Consider the following 21,933-nt stretch of genomic DNA (forward strand, 5'->3'; position numbering starts at 1 on the left):
AGCTTTTAGAAGACATTAGCTTATAATCACGACACACGTTGTATTAGACATAAATAAGAAAACCAATGCATCAATAAAAAAAAATAAAAAAAATGAAGAGCTGCCAAAGGTCAAATGAAACAATCAATTCAATTCAAATAAATAAGGCCGAGCTGTCATAAGAGATATAGTATCACCCAGCTTTGGGGATATCCCTCATCATTTTGCGCATGAATCCGCTGAAAAATTTCCACACCTTGTTGACGGCGTACTGTTTGGCGCAATAGAGACCGTGAGTGGCGTCACTGGCCCGTTGGAACGTGGCCACGAAGCTGTTGCCGAAATCGAAAAACGAATTGCCCGTGCCGAGAGTTGGGATCGATTCGATCAAACCGTCGGACGCTCTGGTCGGTCCCGTCGGGACGAGTTTGTTGCGGAATTCCGGCGGTCTTATGCCAATGTCGTTGTTGGCAAGGTCCTCGGTCACTTCGGCCACTTCGGCCTCCTCGGATGAGCTCATTGTCAGTAGGTGACCTAAATTGCCGGAAGCCGGAGCACCCGGAACGACGCCAAAGACGGAGAGGAAAACTGGTTTGCTGACTTGTTCGATCATGTCGGCTATGCTCTCCGGATTGTTGATGGGGTCTTCCTTGTTGAGCTGGACTTTACTTCCGATCAAACTGCTGAAATAGTGGCGCAGGTAGAAGCGGGCGATGGACATGGCGACTTCTTGCGGATTGGGCGGAGCTTTCTGCTCGGCCGCTTCTTCCTGGCGCTCCACTCGTTTGCTGTTGCCGGAAGACGGAATCTTGGAGAAAAGTGAAGTCAGAATTTGCGAAGCGTTGTCGCTCTTGAGGAATCCGGTGGCGGCGTTGACCAGGAAACCGACGGCGTCATCTTCCAGCCCTCGGCTGCTGCCGGACTTGCGGGCGAAACGATTATTGAAAACGTTGTAGGTAAAATATTCGAAATAGCAGTGGCCAATGTCGATCTCTTGCGGGTAGTCGACGGCTATTCGCTGGTATCGATCGACGTACGAGTCCAGGGCCAAAGTGCTGAGCAATTCGCGCCAGGCGCCGTTGTCGAACACGTCCACCAGACTTTCGGTGACCGGACCGAAAATGTCCATCCGTTTCAACAGGAGCCTCAGAGGCGAAACGTAGGGTTTGGCCGTTGAGCTTTGATCCGACTGCGCAGTAGCAGCCGCTGAGACTGATGGCTGGGCCGCTTCAACGACGACAGCGTCCACGGCGCTCTGAGCATCGACGCTGTTGAGTGAACTTTTACTGTTTGACACTTTCCGCCCTTCCGTCAAACTCCTATGCAATCAAAAAATGTAATTACTATCGAGTGAATTTGATGAAGAAATTATTTTGAAATTGATTTAGTACCGTCGGTGACGCGGATGACTGCACGAAAGAAGTTTACGATACTGGAGGCCCATCGGGACCCAAATGCGAGTGTGAGTCGATCGTGCGAAAGCTTGTAAACAGCCGCGAACGGGTTCCTCATCATCGCTTCCGGTCGTTGAAGGTCCGAGAGCGTTCGTCATTCGGGCAAGTCCGTGACGGGAAGTCAATTCATTGGCCAACAACGTCCGGCAAGCGCCTTTGAAAATCCGAGCCCATTTGCTTTCCTTCTCGTCTTCGGGTAACGGCGGTAACTAATCAGTTAAACGTCACAAATTAAAAAACCCGATTGAAACTCTATAAAAGCTTGAAACTAATTCAATGGACCCAACCTGATTTTGACAAAGTAGTAGGCACAAATCACTATCAGACGTCTGAGTAGTTGTGTTGGCCCGAACAGGCTGAATACCTGGACAAATTGGAACAAATGCATAAAAAGGAAAAAAAGAAGAAGATCAAGGTTTTAGTTTATCTTTTTTTTTCTTTTTGGCATGATGCCTTCAGGGTATTGAGGTAAAGCCCAAGCGAAGGATGGCCTTTTATCTGATTCAGGTATAAATGTGAGACTTGAACTCTATTAGAGCGTCAACTTTCAAAAAAAGCAACGTATAGGAGACATATAATTAAAGGGGATAAACTTACCCATAGGTAACCGGATCATGTGAGATGTCTTCCACGATTGGACGAAAAATTCACACTCGCAGAGGATTGGAGCAGCAGCAGCAGCGGTAGGTTCTTGTTCAACATTTTCTTTGATGGAATCCAAATTGACAGTCACTTGAGTGAGATCCGGCTGGCCTTTGAGATCGGCCATCACGGTCAAGATCAACAAGCCGGTGCAGAATAAAACGCTAAACCTTATTGGCATGATGATGGAATCAGAATTAAAATGTCTTGGAGAACGACAGGTCATGACTTGGCGGCAGGAGGACACCCTCCAAACTGACTGCGAAGCATAGGGTACACCAACAGCTATACGCACCTGTTGGCTGAGCCCACTCGGTTTCTGGTAAGTGAGTGCGTGCTGTGTGTGTGTGCTGGGTCTGTGACTTTCAAATTTTCTTCTTTTTTCTTCTTCTTCTTGACCGATAAAGAATTGAGGATCCTCCATTCCTCAATGTTCCCCGCATTTCTCAACACTCGCCCCTCGGGGCTGTTTCTTCTTCCTTTTGGATTTCCCCGACTTGCCACGAGTGACCTATTTGTGTAAAAAATCAAAAAGTGAATGACCTCATCACTTTTAGATATATATATTCCCCCCTTAGTTTGTCGCGACGTTTGAAAATAACTAAAACACTGGAAGAAAGTTGGTTGGTGTTTTTCGCTGCATAAATTATTATTATTATTATTTTTCCCCCCACCGTTAAAGGATGAACCTTGAGAAAGATTGAGGGAATACATTTCCTTATTGACCGTTAAAGCGTATGCGCGTTGTTTGCTTGAAGCCATTTCCCCCCATTTCCACCGTTTTAACGGTACACCGAGAGACTAACGCCAATCATCTCCCGGCATCAACACAGAGCCCACGGGATAGTGCAACACCGACGATTTAGATTTTCTTTGGTCGGAAAATAAATAAAAAAGATGATCACACATGTCTTTAAACAGAAACAATGTATATTTTCGACATTAGGTCATGTGGACTCCATTGTATTCGGTAGTCATCTTTTTTTTTAAAAAAGAAAACTATTTGCGCGTTTATGGGGACGCAGGTGTTGTTGTTGTTGTCAAGACTTCCGTGGTGGTAGACACAGTTGTGGGCAGCGACGTCGCTGTTGATGACGAAGAAGTGGAGCACCTTTTCTTATTGCCGTGGTGATGCTTGCCTCCGTGACGTTTGTCCAGGATTTCAGACCCTTCTGGAACAACTGGTGCTTGTTCGCTAGCCTGTATATAAAAATGCATAAATCAATCGCATGCGCCAATTTGGGATTAATAATTAACATTTTTATACCTGAATTATCAACTGGAGACAGACTAGGACGAGAACAAGAACAAGGGACTTTTTCATCTTTTTTAATCGTTGCTTTGAATCTGCCACAAATTTATACAATACGCAAATCTACATAGGGTCAGCTCCTTTTATGACAAAATTTTGGTCACTGTCAGTGCGTCATTTTTAACCGCATAGCATCTGTATACTCCGCATATGGTGTCGCGGTTGATGAGTGGCAGTTTCCAACAAATGAATTCGTCGGTGAATAACATCCATGATAACATATTTGAATAAATAACATCCATTTGAAGAATAAGAATGAGTAACGGCTAGTTGAACCAACACAAATATTGGATTTCCCAACACAATATACCATAAAACGAATGTGGTATTTATTCAGACAGTCATCATATTCTTTCAATATTATTCCGTACAGAATGTGTGGGCTTAAATAAGCAAGCAATTGGCTCAAATTTATTTTACCGAGAATAAATAATACGCAATAAATAAGGCTCCGGTGTTTTGTATTTACAAGAGCTATCTGATAGTACATCAAATACATGACATTTTAAAAATCGAGATTGGATTTGGATGAACCGGATGAACAACCCATCGACGAGGAATTGTCAGCTACCGATTTGTCATCTTCAACAGCTGGTGGTAGGTGAAGTTTCTATAATTTTGTTACAGTCAAAAGATGATCAGCTATTAAGTCTAATAAATCACGCTGTTGATGGCGTACCTCGATTTTGAATTTCCTTTTGGTAGCTTTGAAACCGTAAGTTGTCGTTCCATCCTGGATGGGTTTAAGGGACGTCAAATTCATAATTTTCTTCATTTCCAAAATTCCGTGGACGTCCATCAGATCACGGAGGTGTGGGTCTTCCCGTAAAGATTTCAACTGGATTACCACATCAGCCAGTTTTCGACTCCGACTCACCAGAGCTTGCTAAAAAATAAAAATGTCTACGATTGAAACAGTGAAAAGATACGGGATAAACATTCGAAGGGGTCTTACGCTTAGTAGTTGATGAGGAATTGTTACAACGGCTACTGCATTGGCTGAGCGCACTATGGATTTCAGTAGCAACAGAGTGGCGGTAAAATCCGTCGACACACTATTTTGGTTTTCATCGAACTGCCAAAATGGTGAACCGAATGAAGATATCGTAATTCTCAGTAGATTAGAGCTGTTGCCAGAATCGAGTTCCCATTTTTTAATAGTTTCCTCGACTGTGCTCAGTAGACTTAAACAATTGGGATTTTTCAGTGTCCCTGCAGGTGGAAATGTATTAGTTACTAAAATTAATCTATTTGGTCTTACACAAACATTTATTTTCACCTTTTTTTTCTTGTAGATTGTTGGTACTTTCTCCACACCAAACTGCTATATTGGACCTTTGAGTTTCAGGAATGACATAAGGGATGGAGAGATCAAAAGCATTTCCAGTTCTTTGGTTATTGTCTTCCAAAGTAAGGTTTTCATATCGCCAAGCAATCTTTAATTCCTCCTTGTTTTCAATTAATGGATTTGTTTCTTTGGGCTCAGTAACAGGGGATGGCAGGTTGTTGAGCTATGAGTTCAATTATTTTCATTTTAATTCAATTTCAATTCTGAAGGATTTACTCACTAGATCCCAAGGATTTTCATTCAATGAAGCTGATAAAAGATGATTTTTTTGCACAGCTCCTTCAGCCAAGAAGTACTTAGTCATAATTTTAGCATAAGAGCCGTACAAATCCTCCTCTATTTTCAATTGATAAAAATTTAAGAAAACAAGTACAAATTTAAAATATTTTAAGGAAAAATATTACCAATCAAACAGAGAGAGCCCAACGGTAATCCACCTTCTAAAGAAAAAAATATTACACATTATTTAAGTAGTCATCATTGCAGCATTAGTAAGCCCCTAAGATAATAGAAAACTAACCCATAATATTATCCAAAGAATTGATGCCGGAAGATACATTTAATGTGCTATTTAGCGCAGATATTTTTGTGCCCACTATATTAGTGGAAGACACTTTTGTTCTTTTCTGAAAACTTGAAATTTGAACGTTAACCGCCATGTTGACATCAAAGTTATGGAAAAGATAGTTGAATTTGTCGGAGAAATACACCACAGTGAACCACGTGAAAAACCTGAAAACTACTGAAACGCCCGTCAGCCCGACAATAAAAACAGTAGACTAAAACAAAACAAAATTAATTTAAGTTAATTCAATTTTCCTTTGATTTGTTTCGTCTGCTGAAAAGAGCGAGGTCCCCTACTATGTAGTATTTTTTTTGGCCACTACGCGTCTCTTGCTTCGCAAATAAACAATTGTGAAAATGGCAACGCTTTTAGCCTATCCGTCTGATGTGAAAAATTGACTGTCAACGAAAATAGCCTTCTTTCCTTTTCATTTTAATTCAGAAGCAAACTAATCGTGACTATAAAAAAATAGAAAACAATGGAGTAATGGGTTACAATTTAATTGTCTTCTTTTTTCTTCTCTTTTTTTCTCTGGCCAATGCTGGTCTCAACTTTTACATCAGTCAACAAGAAAGTTTCAGAGTGCTGGGTAAAGTGAAGCTACATCCAACGAATACAAATTTTTTACTGATTTATTTTAATACTTTGGCAGGTCTTGTAGCTGAATTGGCATATGTTAGAGATGGAAGCATCAATGATGTTGCACAACATTTTGTGGTACCTGTACCATCCCACATTCAAGAACTTTGTTTTGTTTGGGTGAACGCTGATTCCAAAGCAGTAAACTTTCCCACTAATCTGTAATGATCCAACTGATTTGTAATGTCAACACTTTTTATTAATTTTTCAGGTTAAATACTCTATTTTCACCAAGGATAATAGTATGCAACCAGTCAACCATGTTTCCTTGAATATTTCAAATCAAGGTGTGGTACCGAGGGAACCACAGATATTTTGCCTACTTTTGCCTTGTAGCACCTATTTGCCTTCAAAACTAGAAGTCTCCATGAAAATAAATTTTACTTCCTTCAATAATGTGACAGTGTTGAATGTTGTGATGAAGAAAGATTGCTCATCAGGTAAAATTTATATTATATCTTCAATATCTAATGTAAGCATTTAAGCATTTTGTGTGTTAGAAGATTTTAGAAATATTGACCAGGATGTTCTGTCAAAAGTGATTCCAGCAGAGGACTCCTCATTTATGCTGTTTGTGGCTGTTGGAATAGCTTTTGGAGTCCTTGTAGTGTCACTAGCAGCTGCCTCTTGTTTTCTTTGCCCCAAGCACAATTTATGTCGTCAACAACCACAAACACAAAGGTAACAATCATAATTATAGCCTAATTGATATATTTTACTGCTACTTACATATTCATCAATCTAGAACTATTGCACCCAACAATGGTACAGCAGTTTATTCCCCTGTTCAAGCATCTTGTACCGAAGAAGCGGGTGTAGCAACACTGTATGTAAATGATCCAGCTGCTCATCAAATTGTCGCTGAGGATAAACCATCGTTCCGTCTTCAGCGGAACAATATTATCATTGGAAAAACTTTACTAGAGGGCACATTTGGTTCCATTTTTCATGCAACTCTTCAAATACCTGGGATACCTCTTCAGGACGTCATAGTCAAGACAGTCAAGAGTATGAGTATAACGTCCTTACTCATCACCTTGAAGAAAATGATTTAAGATTTATTTAATTTCTTTAAAATGTAGATAACGCAGCGGAAACGCAAGTGAGGCTTATGATGGAAGAAGGGACGAGGTTCCAAGATCTGAAACATCAGAACATTTACCCATTGATCGGTATTGTTGATGGCGATGGATGTCGACCGCTATTGGTTTATCCATCCGTGACTTATGGAAATCTAAAACGGTTGGTTTGAACCAAAATCATCAATTATGTTGGATAGCTTTATAATAATTCTTCTATTCTAGATGGTTATTATACTGCAGAGGATCTCTAGATGGAAGTCTACCACATCCCCTTTGCACACAGGATTTAGTGACTATTGCACTCCACGTTTTACGAGGAGTTCAGTACTTGCACCAACAAAACATCATCCACAAAGATCTGGCGACGAGAAACTGTGTGTAAGTTCTTACAGTTATCAGAAAATTTGTGAGTCTTTTTTTTTTAAATATTTTCTTATAATAGAATTGATGACCTGTTTCACGTCAAGTTAACTGACATGGCTTTATCCCGAGATTTCTTTCCTAATGACTACCATTGCTTGGGAGATAACGAGAATCGACCGATAAAGTGGATGGCAATGGAGTCGCTTACTCGACGGGATTTTTCTACTGCTTCTGATATTGTGAGTTTGATCCCCTCCTTCCTCAAGAATTTTTTCCAGAAAAATCACGAATTCTAATCATCTTCTTGGATTACAGTGGTCTTTTGGTGTGGTTCTTTGGGAAGTCACAACATTGGCTCAGCAGCCATACGTTGAAATTGATCCTTTCGAAGTCGGCCGAGTACTTCGGGATGGATATAGACTTACACAGCCAGTCAATTGTCCTGATGAATTGTAAGATTCTATTTAAACATCTTTGATATTTGCAGATGAAACCCTAATCTTGAAAATATCGACATTTAGATATGCAATCATGGCATATTGCTGGTCTTCTTCCAAAAGCGACCGTCCGACGGCACCTCAGCTTTATCGTGAACTGCATCAGTTTCATCAAACGCTCAATGAATATATTTAAATTCCATGGCAACTATTTGAGGTGAAAAACTGGTGAAGCGCAATAACGATTTTAATTTCAGTCAACTTATCTACCTTACCTACTGACATACTCGTTAGCATGTAGTAAAGTTATTTTTTTTTTTACAAATAATAAACATCCAAAGTTTTCATCTCTAATATAGTCATGTAGGTAATAATGCTTGCAATTATACAATTTTTGTAATCAAGTCAAATAACATCGAGACGCGAGAATAACAATTTTATTGTAAAAATTTTAACGTATTTATGAAAATTTTGTAGCAGCAACATAGTCGGATTCAGATACATGAATTTGATGTTTGTCGATGTACCTGGCAAAAGATAAGATTGTGGGTAGATATTAATTTAAATTGATTTAAGACTTGTGGTACTTACTGAAGCAAAAGCTCTGAAAAGTTTGTTACTATTCGACGCTTCTCTTCTGATAGTTGCATCTTTTGAATGACTTCGGGTAATTTCACTGCAATTTTCGGATAATTTTTTAATAATTTGATCAATGTTTGCTAGATATTATCTTTCAGTTACCTAACAGGCGACAAAGGTGGACAACACCGAATACAGTGCACGGTAGAAAGTTCTGAATGTTGTTGGAATCTGGAAGAACCCTCCACTGGAAGTTGTCATGTGTTAGCGGGCTGTATTTTAAGCAAAGATTTTGAGAACATTTAAAAAAATTTCAAGAAAACAATTACTTACTGCTCAGCAACTTTAGAAGGACCTCTATTTATTCGGATATCATGTTTGTTTTTCATTTGCTCGTACTGCGGACGTTCTTCGGCGTACAAAAGAATGGAACCGATCAAGAAATCAAAGGAAACACCTGAAGAAAACCGAACAAAATGGGACGTACTTGCACTCAAACATGACCAAGAAGATATAAATTTCTATTTTACTTACGTAAACCATCAATGACTTCTTTGCAAAGAGTTAATTGCGTAGCAATGGTGGCGGAATCTCCAGCATTAGAACTGGTATTACTACTGGTACTGTTTGTCCTCTGGGACACTCGAGTCTTTTCAGAATTTTTGCTGGTGAGCGTAGACGCATAATGACGAAGAAATCCATCCAGAACGGTTGTGACGCTGACGTGACAAGGTAATTTAAGCAACTAAAGAAAAATCGTAGAACTTAAGACAACAAAGCAATGTAACTAATAATTGATGCAAACCTTTTTACGAGATTTTATTTTGATGCCATCTTCCTCTAGCAATTGCTTAATTGAATCTGGAATATTGAAAACGACGATTGTATTTTCATTTGCCGCTGAATCTTGACTGTCGATCGGCTCCGAACTATTTTCACATTCAGTGCTATCTTCCTCAAAGCTACTACGAGTTCCCGAGTCCCCTTCTTCTACACTAGAACTTTCCGAGTCGGTTCGAAATTTGGGATCAGCTCCCCTTAACGCTCCTATCCTTTGCTTTGTTGTCCTTCTAGTCTCCTTCCTATACAGGTTGAATTGTTTAGAAGGGATACACACGAATAGATACACACAGAGTAAACCAGATATTTTACAGTATGGTGCGAGCAGCATCAGCAAGTTCTTTCTGCAGAAGCCTGTGTTCTTGTATGTCTTGAAGAATAAAGCTCTCTGCAACATAGCGGTCCCAGGATGAATTCCAGCCCTAAATTACAATATTTTGAGTGCCCTAGAAACTAACTGGAATTAAAATAGAAATTCTATACCTGAAAGTGGATGAGGTATTCAATTGATTTCTTTCCTTTAGCATCTTTCTTAACTTGTGTTTCCAGAACCTGTATGAATATGACAATGACAATCATAAAATATTACAAAATTAATTAAATCTGTTTGCTATGAAGCAAAACTAGGTGTGGGAATAAATAGTGAAATTCTTACTTTCGCATCGTACAGTACCCTTGCTTTTGTTACATCTGGCTCGAAACACAGAACACGTTCGCCTTCACTAAACTTGAATTTTGTGCTCCTCGTTCGATTCATTTGTTTTTAAATATGAATTCAGAAACTAAAAACTTGTGGGTTTTGGAAGGTTAACGCTTGATGTAAACAAAGGATGAACGGTAACTATAGAAACCTCTGCAGACGACAAAAATTTTTGTTGCAAAAGTGTTTACACAAAACTGGTTTTTTCGTAGGTCTGTGCTCTGTGGAATTTCATCAATTTCACAGTTTGCACCAGTCAGTTCTAATGTAATGAGATGATTAAGCAAGCAAAATACTACCATGAAGTTTAACAAACAGGAACTAAGTAATCTGGCCTGCCAGTCTTCCAATCGGTTCATCAAAGAAGGCGCTCTTGTCGTGTACGAGAAACAAGATGGTGTTATTTTCAAGCGTAATGAGAGTAAGTCTAAAACGTTCACCTATCAAATGTTTGATTTCTTTATGTTGAATAATAAGAATAGTTTATATTGCTTGCCAATGAATGAATGCATGTGCATGCTTGAATGATGAATGATTTGTTGCTTGCTATGTGTTGGCTGCCCGCTCCCTGCTGTGTGAAGATTTAGATGATGTGGATAGCAAGTCTAAGAAATCCAACAGGAGGAAATCCCTCCGCAATCTTAGCTGTTATGGAGGTGCTCTTAGTAGAGGTAGTCTCAATATTAATTTAAAAAAATATTTATATTGTTTAAAAAATAAATCTTAACTATTTAATGTTGTTATTCTAGTTGCCACAGAGCGCTGGTGCAGATTGCGAGGAAATATGCTTTTCTACTTCAAGTCCAGTGAAGCTTGGTCAGAACCTGCTGGTGTAATCATTCTTGATATTGGAAATATTCATGTAGATCCTGTTCCTTTTGATGGAACATGGCCATTTACTTTGGGTATTTAAAATGCAAACTAAAAAAAACAAACAAAATAGTTGTCACATGTCCTTCTTAAATTTTTTTTAGTAATGGAAAGTGGTGGTGGAGATCAGCGCTTAGCTGCATGCTCAGAAGGCGAGCGAGATAGCTGGATTGAAGTACTTCATAGGGCCTCATACTCATACATTCGAGTAAGCACCATTTAAAAACAACTGTGTTTGAAAATTATTATTACATTTTTTTTTGCAGGCACAAGTTACATCTTTGCAGATGCAATTGAAAAAGCTGCAAGTAGTACCAACACTTACGCTAAATAACCCAGAAGTTGGAGAAGTACCTTTGATGGAGCTAGCAATCTCCTGCGACAATCTACGTTGTGACGGCCATGGCTGGCCACCGTCTCCCCAAGCCGTTCTTCACTATCTTGTCCCACAGTCATTCCAGTGGCAACAAGTTGGACAGACAGAAAGTGTGGAAGATTGCAGCAATCCAATATTTTTGGTTACTCTGCCTCTTTGGTGCAGTATGGGGATGCAACACGACACCAAGTGAATTTACAGTGTTAAATTTCATTGGAAAAAGTATTAATAGTAATATTTGTTTGTCTCTTTAGATTGCGCTTGACTGTAACTGATGTCAAAGAAGCCATGAGTAGAACACACATAATGATTGGAGCTAGCGAATTTACTTTGTCTTCCCTATTGCAGGCAAGTGTAACATAATGCAGAAGTCCCAGAGAAGATCGTTAAATTTGATTGATTTTCCTTTAGGATGGGACGCTTAAACGGCGCTTACCATTGATCTCTTCTTCCGGTAATCAAGTTGGCTTCGTGACTGTAGCTGGTCACACAGTTATCGACTTTGGTGATGCCCTACGTAATTCCAGCAATCCCCAATCACCACAAGAGGAGAATTTGGTCTTACATCAACATAGAAGAACGCAATCTTTACCACCAAAATTGCTAACGGAACTTCGTCGACCATCACAAGGCTGGATCTCAGTCTATTTTACGCAGTCTATCTCACGCTCCTATCGCTTTCATTCAGGATTGGGTGGTGATATTGGTGAGTTGCAACAACGTACTTTTATTTGGGTTTTTAAGTTACGTTAAGAAATTCTCTTTTTCAGTGGTACACGAATCGATGATGGAGTCAAGGTTGAATAACATCGTGCCTGCTCAACTTTTAAAATTATGGATTAATCAGGAAAAAGATCTCGTACGTGAACTGGTTGCTTTAGGAGAAATGATGGCTTCTCCATGGCAACAGCGGTTGCTTCAGCTTTTTGAAAGACACTTTCGGCGCATTGGAGATTACACTCAGGTATGTGCAACTGAAAAATAAAGATTTTGCCATGAAAGGTCTAATTTCAGTGAACTCCTTTAAAGGCCCTTGAATCAGTAGAAGGAGCGACATCCTTTTTTCGGCCAAGTTCTCAGAAGGATAAATCTACTTTACAGTACATTCAATTTAATAAAACGATTTCCCCCCTAATTCAAATTTTGAAAATATTTGAAATTTTGTATCAACAGGTATTGCCCAGTAAATCTCCATCTTCAAAGGTTAGTAAGCTGCTCTAAACATGTCAAGTCTAATATTAATAATTTTTTCCTTTTTATGTGCAAAGGTTTTGGGGGCAGAATAGCAGTTTGCGAAAGGAGGGAACTTACGATTGCCTAACTGTTGGAGCCTTCACCGCAATACCACATGGTTTGAATTTTTTTCACATTTCAAATTTATTTTTCAAAATACCAAAAAGAAATCACGATATTCAAATTTAAAGGTTTCAAAGGTGGGGGCTTGCTCAAATTACTTAGAAACTTTCATACTTCGGCCATGCAAATAGACCACGTTTTGCCTGCGCGTGAAGCGGTCCAGACAGCCTGTCAAACTCTTCGCCATATTCAGGGCGCTGTCAAGTTGCTCCTAGGCGCTGGAGCAATCCAACAAGATTTTTCGGCTATTCTGAAAATAGTAGAATCACTTATTAAAAGAGTCCGTTCCCTTACGATCTTGCTAGATGCTCCTTTTGTTGGTAAGATTTTTAATGGCTATCAACATCTTACACATTGATCATCCTCACAGAATTTATGTTGCACATTAGGCAATGCTCTGAGTTTTTTTGAGAAAAATAAGCTCTCAAATGCTACTGTTTCGCCTACTCTTGCCGATTTTTCATTACTCCCATTACGTTCTATGGCCGAGCGCCTAGTCCTTGATACCAGTAGTAGCAGGAAAACATTTTACTCAGCTTCAGATGAACCTGAACCAACTGATCTCATTCGTGTCAATCTTGAAGCATCTCTTTTGGCACTTGCTGGAAAATTGCAGGTAACCGAATTTCGCCATACATTGCATACATCAATCGACCTTTTAATGTTATTTGTTTTTGCTATAGATTCTTCTTAAATTGCAACCCAAGATGAGTAATAACAACAGCCAATTAGAACAAGCTCCCGGCCTTGCATCTCTTTTGGACAAATATGAAGGAAGATTATACACAGATTCTGCTGACAGCGTTAATAAGAATGTCGAAAATCAAAATGATTCGACAATGGATAGTGCAAATACTGAAAAGAGCAATCAGAAGTGGTGTACAGAGCTCTCCCCTTGCCTTTCCAAACTCTTGTCAGCTGCCCAAGCATTGATCAAAACTTTGCGACTTGTCCATGGCGTCCAGCGACTTCAAGAAGAACTTCCTCGATCGGCTACGGCTCATTCGATTCAACATCGACGTGACGTTTGCTTTTCTCAAGCTGTAAATGAATTCAATTCTCAATGTTTGCTTATCATTCCTTCCTCACGCTTTGTTTTCCGTTTTCAGCTTACCGCTGCGCTGACTATCCTTGTCGCTCGATTGTGTTGCAATCCGGTTGATCCTGAGCTGATGGTGTTATTAAGCAATGCCGGTCTCCTTTTGAATGTTGAAGGGCTTTTGACACCCTACCGTACAGGTAATTAATAGTTCTTAAAATATCTAACTGTCGACTTTCGGAGTTATTCTATCAAGGCAATAGGTCCTGCGAATTGTGATATTGTTTAGGATAAAATTCCTGAAATGTAATTTCGTATCCCTTAAACTTTTAGAAGCGGGCATGTGGTCTGATATGGCCGTGGCCTTGGAAGATCTCGCTGCGGTAAGATTCCTCCTTATTCCTGCGTCTGCCACCTCCAGCACAACTAATAATCCATCGCCAAATTCAACAAAACAAGCCACCTCCATACCTAAAGAATATTTACCTCAGATACATGGTTGTAGAGACGCTCTCCAAGTAAGTAATCGTGTAATTAGATCTGCGCATCAGCACCAATATTGACAATTTGTTTTGTTGATTTTCAGGTTATGATCCCAGTTCCCCCTACAGTATTTTCCGCTCTGCCGTCTAGTGCGTCTCGACTTGGTTTGATCGAATTTCAGTTAATTCCCGTATTTTTTAATATCGGCGTTAACGAGCAAGCCCTTATGGCTGACAAGTTTGGCGATATGTCAGCTGTAAATGCTACCAACCTACAGAGTTTTGAACGGTTGGATATCTATTATAAACGTTACCAAAAACTGATCACTGAGCATTTCCCTGGAAAAAGTAACTTTTTGTCTCTACACAAATTAGGTGGAAGTATGTTAACGATTAATTTTTTCTTCCAGGATTAAACGATCCTAGACTTCCATTGCCCTCAATTTTGTCTCAGCTACAAATTGAATTAGCTTCCAACAAAATTCAAAATATAGCTGTCCATACGTTGGCTGAAATTTTGGTTCGCAAAATGAAAGGTATTTCGTACAATATTTATGTATTGTTGATCATAAATACCGGGGAATAATTTTGTATTTTGCTAAATGAAGGTCTGAGAGTAACTTGCTGCAAAAGTGCTAAAGATAGAACTGGAATGGCCGTGACATTGGAACAGACTAATATCTTAACAAATGATTTCGATCTGGCGACAGCCGAGTTTCACAAGTCTCTACTTTGCATGAGGAGGTAATCATATTTTTTATTTGGTTTTATCTAAACATTTGAATGCTAACGTTTTCTTTTGATGCAGTCAAGGGACAAGGAGAGAAAATACAAGAAAGAATGTAGGCGTCAACAAGTTTGCCTTCAATCGGTTACAATTGATGGCTTTCCCTGAACTTTATCGTCCTCCTCCCGGAACCTACGGCAACGTCCAATCTTAAGTTATGCTCGACTCCTTTAACTATAATATTTCTCCTGAAAAATTCTACCTGATATGAAAAATTCCTCTTCCAAGTATTAGATATGCTGTTCGAAACAGTTGTAACTGACCACTTTAGACCTGGCATCCCAGTATTAGTTTCCTCTTCCATTAAATGAGTTTGGTTTTGTTTGATCTTCAGATTCCGTATGTACCATTATGCGCGGAACAACCTATTCTAAAAGTTCTCATTCTTTATAGTCATCGTAGTAATATTTCGTCTTCTCATCTCATGTCTTCCTGTATTTTAAAATATCATTTACCTTGCATTGGTAGCTTTTGGGATAACAATCAGCTCTAGCCTTCAGTGCACTTTTCTGAATCATTCCAGAATTTTAGACAATGTAGAATGTAGTTCCATTGATAAATTCCAAGCATGCTGAAATTTTTTTTTAGTAAAACCTTCCATCTCAACTTGTAGGAATCTTTCATAATTCTCTTAACAAACATCCCCTGTGTCATACATAATCAAAACTATCTTGGACATTTACTTTATCTTTTAAATTGGTATGATGGGAAGCCTTATGTTTAAGAAGTTGTATGCCTGAGGTGAAAATTTTGTTTCTTGATACAAAATGTATAACCTAACATAGCATTAATAGTAGTAAAATAAATTCTAAGGAATCTGCCAATGGACATACATTTTAGATTTAGGTATAGGTGTATGACATGTTTCTACAATCATAAATGGGTAGTCATTCATGTGGAATTCTTTAAACTAGAAAGTTTTTGGTACTCCTCCTCCAAAGTGTCAAATGACTGCAGCCATTCTCTACGAATGTTGACAATTTCTACAGCAACATCTACAACTTTTTGGAATGCATGCTGACTTTGCTTCAAAGAGGTGGGCACCAACACACCAAACCATTTGATTGGGTCATTCACTTCTTTGTTTCTTGAAACTGTTAGCTTGTTCATGTTGTCACGATCGACTGTCGTTACAGCTTCAATAATACTGTCTTCTCCTGGAATTTGTGTAGTAGAAACTGTTCTCTCTCCACTGATGTAGCGACTTTTTGCCATATCAATGAAACCGCCAGTCAAAAGGCTACTTAGTTTCGACATCAAAACCAATTGTTCATCCACTAAATCCACTTGTTTCAAAGTAAGTTCATCTAAAGATTCACACACTTGAGTTAGCTGGGCACTGGCATTTGTATCTTTGTGTTCCATCGTGGCTAAAACAAATTACGAATAAGAATCTTGATAGGCAAGTCTTAGTCTTAGGCAACTTTAACGACTAAAATGTTCTGCGATGAATAAGCACTTAATACTTCCTGTGAATCATTGGCGTTGTGTCACAATTTCTAATCGATTCGTGGAAGCAGACGAAACTTCTGGCATATTTTGTGTAACAGGAACATTTTAATTTATTGATAACAGGTGGCGAGACTATTTGGTAAACATACCTAAATCGGCTGCCTCGAGAAATTTATAGCGAAAGTGGAAGTGTTTTTTTTTTGTTTCTGTGTTGGGTTGTGGACGTTTTATTTTAATTTTAAATTCCACGAGTGGATTTTTTTGTCTTTCTTATTTTTAACATCCGTTGATTTCTATATGATTGGAAGGGGGTTTCTTCAACATTTACCATGATTTCTTCTTTCAGGTGAAGTCTTGTCCCTTGTGTTGAACTGCCCTATATTTGCCTTAAATATGTGTGACCTTCTCAATTGGAGCAATACTTTTTGCATGGCTTTCCTTTTCTTGAACTATATGAAATTACAATTCCATTCATTATGTTTTCAGCAAAGTTGATGAATATGGCTTTGAGAGACCAGGTTTGAAAGTTTATCATAATTAGTATTTTTTCGTCCTTTTGTAACTTTTTTTTATTTGTAGATGATTTTGATTATAAAGCCTATGAGACCTTCATGTCAAGGTACATGGTAATTTTAACAAGGCGGTCTATGCGATGGAATTCAATTTTAAGCCAGCAGAGCTTACCTGATGGTGGAACAATGAAAAGATTTGTAAGGAAAGGGGTTCCAGCACAGTTTAGAGGAAAGGTATGAATAAATATAAAGGGAAATTCTTCTTCTTTACTTTTGATATTTCTTTCTGTATCATTTGCTGCAATATTTATGCACAAATGTTTATTGCAACAAACATTGATTTAATTGAAAAAAACATAAAAATTTGATTGATAAAACTTAATTCTATAGGTTTGGATGATGACAAGTGGAGCAAATTTCTTGAAGTCTCGTCAACCAAATTTGTACCAAGACTTGATAAGTGACACTAGCCATCAAAACTGGGATGAAATCATACAAAACGACCTCAACCGAACATATCCAGACAACATCTATTTTGTACCATCTTCCGATGGTAAACTTAACTCATTATACAACATATTACGAGCAAGTGCAAGACACAATACCTCAGTTGGATATTGCCAGGTATTTATTTATTTTTTATTAATATACTACACAATCGACGCATACAAGTTTTTCCATAATTTAAGTTTTGGCTTGGTATTGGTTATGTTTTGCAGGGTTTGAATTATGTCGCTGGTCTTTTGCTTATAGCAACAAAGGATGAAGAACAGTCTTTCTGGCTCTTAACAGTCCTTATTCGCAACATCTTGCCGAGCTACTATTCATCAAATATGCAAGGCTTAATTACTGACATCGCCGTATTAGGGGAACTAGTCCGTTCAAAATCCTCTAAACTTGACCGTCTTTTAAAGGATCTTCATCTTCCTTGGCCAATTCTTGTCACCAAATGGTTTATTTGTCTCTATGCCGAGGTTCTGCCCGTTGAGGTTAGTTTTTACCACTTTTTATTACATTTTCGTTGATGAAAATCAATATCGATTTTAATTTTAGACGGTGCTTAGAGTGTGGGATTGCATGTTTAATGAAGGCTCAAAGATCATCTTCCGAGTGGCCCTCACACTGATAAAACTGAATGAAACAGAACTCTTACGGTGTTCTGATTTCGGAGATATGGCCGAACTGTTTAAACAAATCACTCGCAGTTCATCTGTTCTCGACTGCCATCAGTTCATGGAAGTAGGATTATCGATAGTTTATTATCAGCTTCATTTCCTATATCAATTTTTGTGTGTGCTAGGCAATGTTTAAGCTTCCAGGTTCTCTTCCTTCTTCTAAAATTGACAGCCTTCGAATTCGTTTTCGTCAAGTTAACGTCGACCGATAAATGAAATGCAAAACAGCGCTCGAACATCGCCACGAACAATTTTCTTATGCGGTTTAATAAGGTCGTGTCTCGAACCTTTATGTGCCGTTGGTTGCTTTTATTGATAGTTCAGGAACTTCGCATCGATTCACTCGTTATTGCTGTCATAGACTTCATAAATCGGTGTCTGAAAATGAACTACTTTTTGAGTGAAAAGAAAAAGTAATTAATAAGAATAACTTGCCAACTATCATTTAGAACTAGCCTATCTAATAAGCATTCACCGCGCTTCGTGATTTATTTGTGACTAATATCATTTTCATTTTTTGACAAATTTCCTTGCGTCATTCAAGGTCAATCGTTTCACAACGTGAAATATTTCTTTATTTTGTGCTCCCTGAAACGTATTGCAGTATTATTGGCAGTGTTAACCATATTACTACTGGTGTTGAGCTTGCATAGTATCTTTTTTCCTGTATGCTGGTCAGTGATCACTCTGATTTGGCTATACGTTTTGAATGACTAATCTGATGAAATAGAGTGGTGAAGTGAAAAAGAAATCTGCAGATGACCATATTTAGACGCTACATTTTTCAGGTAACCTACTTTGCTTTCACCCGACCTATACTCAACTGGAGAAAATCTGGACTAGGTAAGTCGCCTTTTCTATAGTTAATCATCGTTTTAATGTTTGAATTCATGTTATTACTGCTGTTAAGTTTGTATTCATTTAATCGAATTCGTCTTTGTGACATCTATATTTTCTCCTGCTTTAAAAAAATGTTTTAGCACAATGCATGGGTGAACAAAGTAGGAGGTGTTGGGAAATCGAATTTTGGGAGAAAGCGGAAGATCGAGGTGACGGCATACTGGTACCGCTTGCCCATCTTGAGTTTAGTAGGTCACACGCTCTCACTCTGGGGAGGAGGTGCTCGCAGTATATCTCGAAAAGATCTTTAAGAGAAGATGAAATGCACTTTTATCCGTGTGATCCACCATATTAAGGACCCTTGAGGGACACATGGGTAGTAATTTTTCCAGGCAATTTTCGAAAAGGAAATTACTACCCGTTACCCGTCTGTTCTTGCGTTAAAAGGAGAGAAGCATCATAGACAACACTTCTTTAGGATCAGGGCAGAACTCCAGATGACGAGAGTCCTGATAAAAAATGCAACATTACCCTCAATTTTTAGTAAAAGCGGTGAGAGCGATGACCCTTTTTTTACCTCGTCAAGTCAACAAGGGGAAAACAAAATCTCTAGCGAGAGTTATTCCTCCAAAGCAAACTGTGTGGACCGTCAGTCGGTTATTGGACAACGACATGAACAGTTGTCTTTGATTTGTGGAAAATGTTTCTAAACACGTTTCATTTACTTGTTATTTTGGTTTGCCTTGGTATCGCCAATCCTTCTCGCACAGGTAACTTTTAAGTTCAAAAGTTGTAATTCTGAAAACACTAAAAACACTGAAAATTTACCTGTATTCAATCGCTTTCTTATTTCTTTTTTCAGGTAATCGCATCTACGTGAACAGACCGTACGCTCAGCCGGCTCAGGCGAGAAATGATTGGGTTCCAAGCGAACGAGCTGGGAAGGGATCAGTTGTCTTTCCTCTGAGTAATACTAATGCTGGTCAGCTCAACTATCAAATTCAAGATGCAGCCAAACATCGGGCAGCAAAAGATGTGGCGCGGTCTACTACGACTACCACACGTTCAGTGTATTTCCAAGATTATCCGGAACTAAAAGTTTCACAGCAATTGCCAGCCAAGGAACTAAAGTCCGTTCCCGAATTCCGACCATCGCCGGAATATCCTTTTACTGTTCCGCAGGTCAGCGCACCAGTATTGGAAAAGCGGGAAAACCCGCCTATTCAAATTATCTCGCCCTACACTCCAAGTGTCGAGTAAGTTTAGAAAAATTCATTTAAAATTTGTGCACTAATTTCTTTGTCTAAAGTGAGAAATTAGAATCGCATGCTAAATCGGGGAAGTACATCCTTAGCGGTGTCGTTCCTTCTTATCAAACTGTCGAAGTTGTAACCCATTCTCCATCAGTCGTTGATTATTCTGATTTGGTTGATGCTATGGAACATTTAGTTGAAAGGCTCAACGAACTGGCAAGTTCTAAAATTAGAACCTGACATCATGAGAAACTGACATCAATAAATGTGTATGAAATAGGAGACGAAATTAGAAAACCAGCAAACTAAAGAAGTAATGGAGGAAAATATCCGATCCCTATCCACGATGAACTCTGCACTTTTATCGACAAAAGAAAAGCTAGAAAGCGAAACTGCTTTGCTGTTCGAAAGGACATCATATTTGGAGCAGCGCTTGGGCGATTTGGAAGAAGTGACGCGAGAGTGGATCAATCCCAACAACTTGGGTACTTTTTATTTTTTTATTTAATTCAATTGCGATGTTTAATGTTTAGGCGAAAACAGGATTTTACGATAACGGGAAAACCACTGGAAAACGAGGAGTGGCACGCAGGTGTCCCATTCAGTTTTTCAGCCTTGACGAAAATGACCCTACAGCACCGTGTTATTCCATCAGCGTTGAACCTAACGTTCGCAGAAACTGGCAGGTATTTCGATTAAACGAAATTTTGGTATGCATGTTATCGTTTGCCTCATAATAATCGTAACATTTAATTCTAGGACGCAAATGCCAGTTGCAAAGAAATACAGGCTAAATTAGCTGAACCTAAGTCTACAGATGAATTAAGGAAGTTGACTGATTACTTGCGCTACAACAGAACTGACCAAATCGGTAAATTATAGATTTCCTTTGGCAGGAGAACATTAATAAGGAAATTGTTTGGGATAATTTAGGTGGGGGTTACTGGACTGGTGGTCTCAACCCCGGGCTTATGTGGCTTTGGCCATCTCTTGGAACTTCTCTGACGAATATTGATCCTAGCATGTGGTTTAACACACCGGATATTTCAACTGAAACTAACAATGGCAAATGTCTTAGACTTTCGTATGACAGGAACTTGCAACGCTACGCTCTACAGGTAACAGTGTCTTCTTACATTTACGATAGAGATATTATACATCAAATATTGCCTTCAGGGATCGGATTGCCAACGATATTTGTACTTTGTTTGCGAGTATGATGTCAATTCGACCGCTCCTACCATCGATCGATTGGAAAAGTCGTTACCTAATGTAAAGGATTTTGAAGGTGCAACCGTTTCACCGTCGCTCCATCTTACATCAGAAACTCCTAACACATCTTGGGAAACTCCGTTATCTACTACAACTCTAGCTACAACAACTACTCAATCAGCACCACCTCCTCGTCCGGTTCCACATTATAAACGCATTTCCTGGCCTGCCTCCTTATCAACCACCACTCGATCTACAACAACTACTCAAGCAACGTCACCTCCACCACTAACTCCAAATTACGTTGGAGTCATAGGATTTAAAGGAATACCACCCCAGCTAAGAAACGAAATTCCCTTGAATCTAGCGGTTCTAGAGGATACTAATTCATAAAAAATTCAAAATCTTACGACGAATTCAAATGTACTGGTTATACCTGATGTTACTTTCAGTGGCTGGTTCATTGAAGAAGCTTACTAAATTATCTTAACCAGAACTCCCTAAAACCTAAATGAATAATTGAGGAAATTTAAACCGTTTTTGGATTCCGCGCGTTAACTTGTAAGTTGTGCGTAATAAAAACTAGCAGACGACATCGAGCTTCTGCAATCTGCATGTTGATTTCATTTTGTTTCCCAC

At 38.9% G+C, this 21,933-nt stretch overlaps 8 protein-coding genes and 1 long non-coding RNA gene across 12 annotated transcripts; 4 read left to right on the top strand and 5 right to left on the bottom strand.

Annotated features, from left to right (window-relative positions):
* Nucleotides 1-20: 20 nt before the first annotated feature.
* Nucleotides 21-2,508, bottom strand: LOC124200179. The gene is made up of 4 exons (XM_046596329.1): nt 2,031-2,508; nt 1,721-1,797; nt 1,371-1,642; nt 21-1,298 (listed from the first exon to the last, which is right to left on the bottom strand). The coding sequence occupies exons 1-4, from the start codon at nt 2,497-2,499 to the stop codon at nt 173-175; spliced, it is 1,944 nt and encodes a 647-aa protein (XP_046452285.1). The 5' UTR covers nt 2,500-2,508; the 3' UTR covers nt 21-172.
* Nucleotides 2,509-2,987: 479 nt separating this feature from the next.
* Nucleotides 2,988-3,455, bottom strand: LOC124200187. The gene is made up of 2 exons (XR_006877183.1): nt 3,343-3,455; nt 2,988-3,275 (listed from the first exon to the last, which is right to left on the bottom strand). It is a non-coding gene; the product is annotated as an uncharacterized LOC124200187 (long non-coding RNA).
* A 376-nt stretch (nt 3,456-3,831) lies between these two features.
* LOC124200184 (elongator complex protein 4-like) lies at nt 3,832-5,599 on the bottom strand. Its single transcript, XM_046596336.1, has 7 exons — nt 5,256-5,599; nt 5,140-5,175; nt 4,956-5,071; nt 4,667-4,898; nt 4,343-4,599; nt 4,067-4,273; nt 3,832-3,997 (listed from the first exon to the last, which is right to left on the bottom strand). Exons 1-7 carry the CDS (start codon nt 5,392-5,394, stop codon nt 3,893-3,895), a joined length of 1,092 nt encoding a protein of 363 aa, XP_046452292.1. The 5' UTR covers nt 5,395-5,599; the 3' UTR covers nt 3,832-3,892.
* A 23-nt stretch (nt 5,600-5,622) lies between these two features.
* LOC124200181 (tyrosine-protein kinase RYK-like) lies at nt 5,623-8,175 on the top strand. 3 transcript variants are annotated; one of them, XM_046596331.1, is made up of 10 exons: nt 5,623-5,889; nt 5,953-6,080; nt 6,151-6,379; nt 6,443-6,620; nt 6,685-6,947; nt 7,022-7,181; nt 7,244-7,399; nt 7,464-7,623; nt 7,700-7,836; nt 7,906-8,175. In XM_046596331.1, exons 1-10 carry the CDS (start codon nt 5,787-5,789, stop codon nt 8,015-8,017), a joined length of 1,626 nt encoding a protein of 541 aa, XP_046452287.1. In that variant the 5' UTR covers nt 5,623-5,786; the 3' UTR covers nt 8,018-8,175. The 3 variants fall into 3 exon arrangements, with proteins under 3 accessions (XP_046452287.1, XP_046452286.1, XP_046452288.1); XM_046596330.1 differs by having other exon boundaries at nt 5,644-5,889; nt 6,440-6,620; XM_046596332.1 differs by having other exon boundaries at nt 5,653-5,889; nt 6,440-6,612; nt 6,683-6,947.
* A 23-nt stretch (nt 8,176-8,198) lies between these two features.
* On the bottom strand, nt 8,199-10,038 carry LOC124200183 (male-specific lethal 3 homolog). The gene is made up of 9 exons (XM_046596335.1): nt 9,896-10,038; nt 9,724-9,792; nt 9,553-9,662; nt 9,206-9,482; nt 8,935-9,145; nt 8,734-8,857; nt 8,563-8,672; nt 8,413-8,497; nt 8,199-8,348 (listed from the first exon to the last, which is right to left on the bottom strand). The coding sequence occupies exons 1-9, from the start codon at nt 9,995-9,997 to the stop codon at nt 8,282-8,284; spliced, it is 1,155 nt and encodes a 384-aa protein (XP_046452291.1). The 5' UTR covers nt 9,998-10,038; the 3' UTR covers nt 8,199-8,281.
* A 188-nt stretch (nt 10,039-10,226) lies between these two features.
* On the top strand, nt 10,227-15,674 carry LOC124200175 (inositol polyphosphate-4-phosphatase type I A-like). Of its 2 annotated transcripts, XM_046596324.1 has the most exons (20): nt 10,227-10,361; nt 10,522-10,611; nt 10,690-10,845; nt 10,915-11,018; nt 11,077-11,375; nt 11,441-11,534; nt 11,598-11,892; nt 11,957-12,150; nt 12,216-12,286; nt 12,360-12,389; nt 12,455-12,537; nt 12,611-12,862; nt 12,932-13,158; nt 13,226-13,585; nt 13,652-13,781; nt 13,915-14,099; nt 14,168-14,411; nt 14,474-14,599; nt 14,672-14,807; nt 14,872-15,674. In XM_046596324.1, exons 1-20 carry the CDS (start codon nt 10,241-10,243, stop codon nt 15,002-15,004), a joined length of 3,330 nt encoding a protein of 1,109 aa, XP_046452280.1. In that variant the 5' UTR covers nt 10,227-10,240; the 3' UTR covers nt 15,005-15,674. The 2 variants fall into 2 exon arrangements, with proteins under 2 accessions (XP_046452280.1, XP_046452281.1); XM_046596325.1 differs by lacking the exon at nt 10,522-10,611 and having other exon boundaries at nt 10,228-10,361.
* LOC124200186 (coiled-coil domain-containing protein 115-like) lies at nt 15,664-16,353 on the bottom strand. The gene has a single exon (XM_046596338.1). The coding sequence runs from the start codon at nt 16,213-16,215 to the stop codon at nt 15,742-15,744; it is 474 nt and encodes a 157-aa protein (XP_046452294.1). The 5' UTR covers nt 16,216-16,353; the 3' UTR covers nt 15,664-15,741.
* A 72-nt stretch (nt 16,354-16,425) lies between these two features.
* Nucleotides 16,426-18,740, top strand: LOC124200185 (growth hormone-regulated TBC protein 1-like). Its single transcript, XM_046596337.1, has 7 exons — nt 16,426-16,648; nt 16,789-16,820; nt 16,882-17,048; nt 17,205-17,438; nt 17,534-17,803; nt 17,868-18,053; nt 18,115-18,740. The coding sequence occupies exons 1-7, from the start codon at nt 16,632-16,634 to the stop codon at nt 18,199-18,201; spliced, it is 993 nt and encodes a 330-aa protein (XP_046452293.1). The 5' UTR covers nt 16,426-16,631; the 3' UTR covers nt 18,202-18,740.
* A 149-nt stretch (nt 18,741-18,889) lies between these two features.
* LOC124200178 lies at nt 18,890-21,909 on the top strand. Its single transcript, XM_046596328.1, has 8 exons — nt 18,890-19,599; nt 19,692-20,085; nt 20,139-20,298; nt 20,363-20,567; nt 20,626-20,768; nt 20,842-20,953; nt 21,016-21,200; nt 21,259-21,909. Exons 1-8 carry the CDS (start codon nt 19,530-19,532, stop codon nt 21,685-21,687), a joined length of 1,698 nt encoding a protein of 565 aa, XP_046452284.1. The 5' UTR covers nt 18,890-19,529; the 3' UTR covers nt 21,688-21,909.
* The last annotated feature ends 24 nt before the right edge of the window (nt 21,910-21,933 follow it).

This window comes from Daphnia pulex, chromosome 8 (genome assembly GCF_021134715.1).
Source record: "Daphnia pulex isolate KAP4 chromosome 8, ASM2113471v1".
NCBI lineage: Eukaryota > Metazoa > Arthropoda > Branchiopoda > Diplostraca > Daphniidae > Daphnia > Daphnia pulex.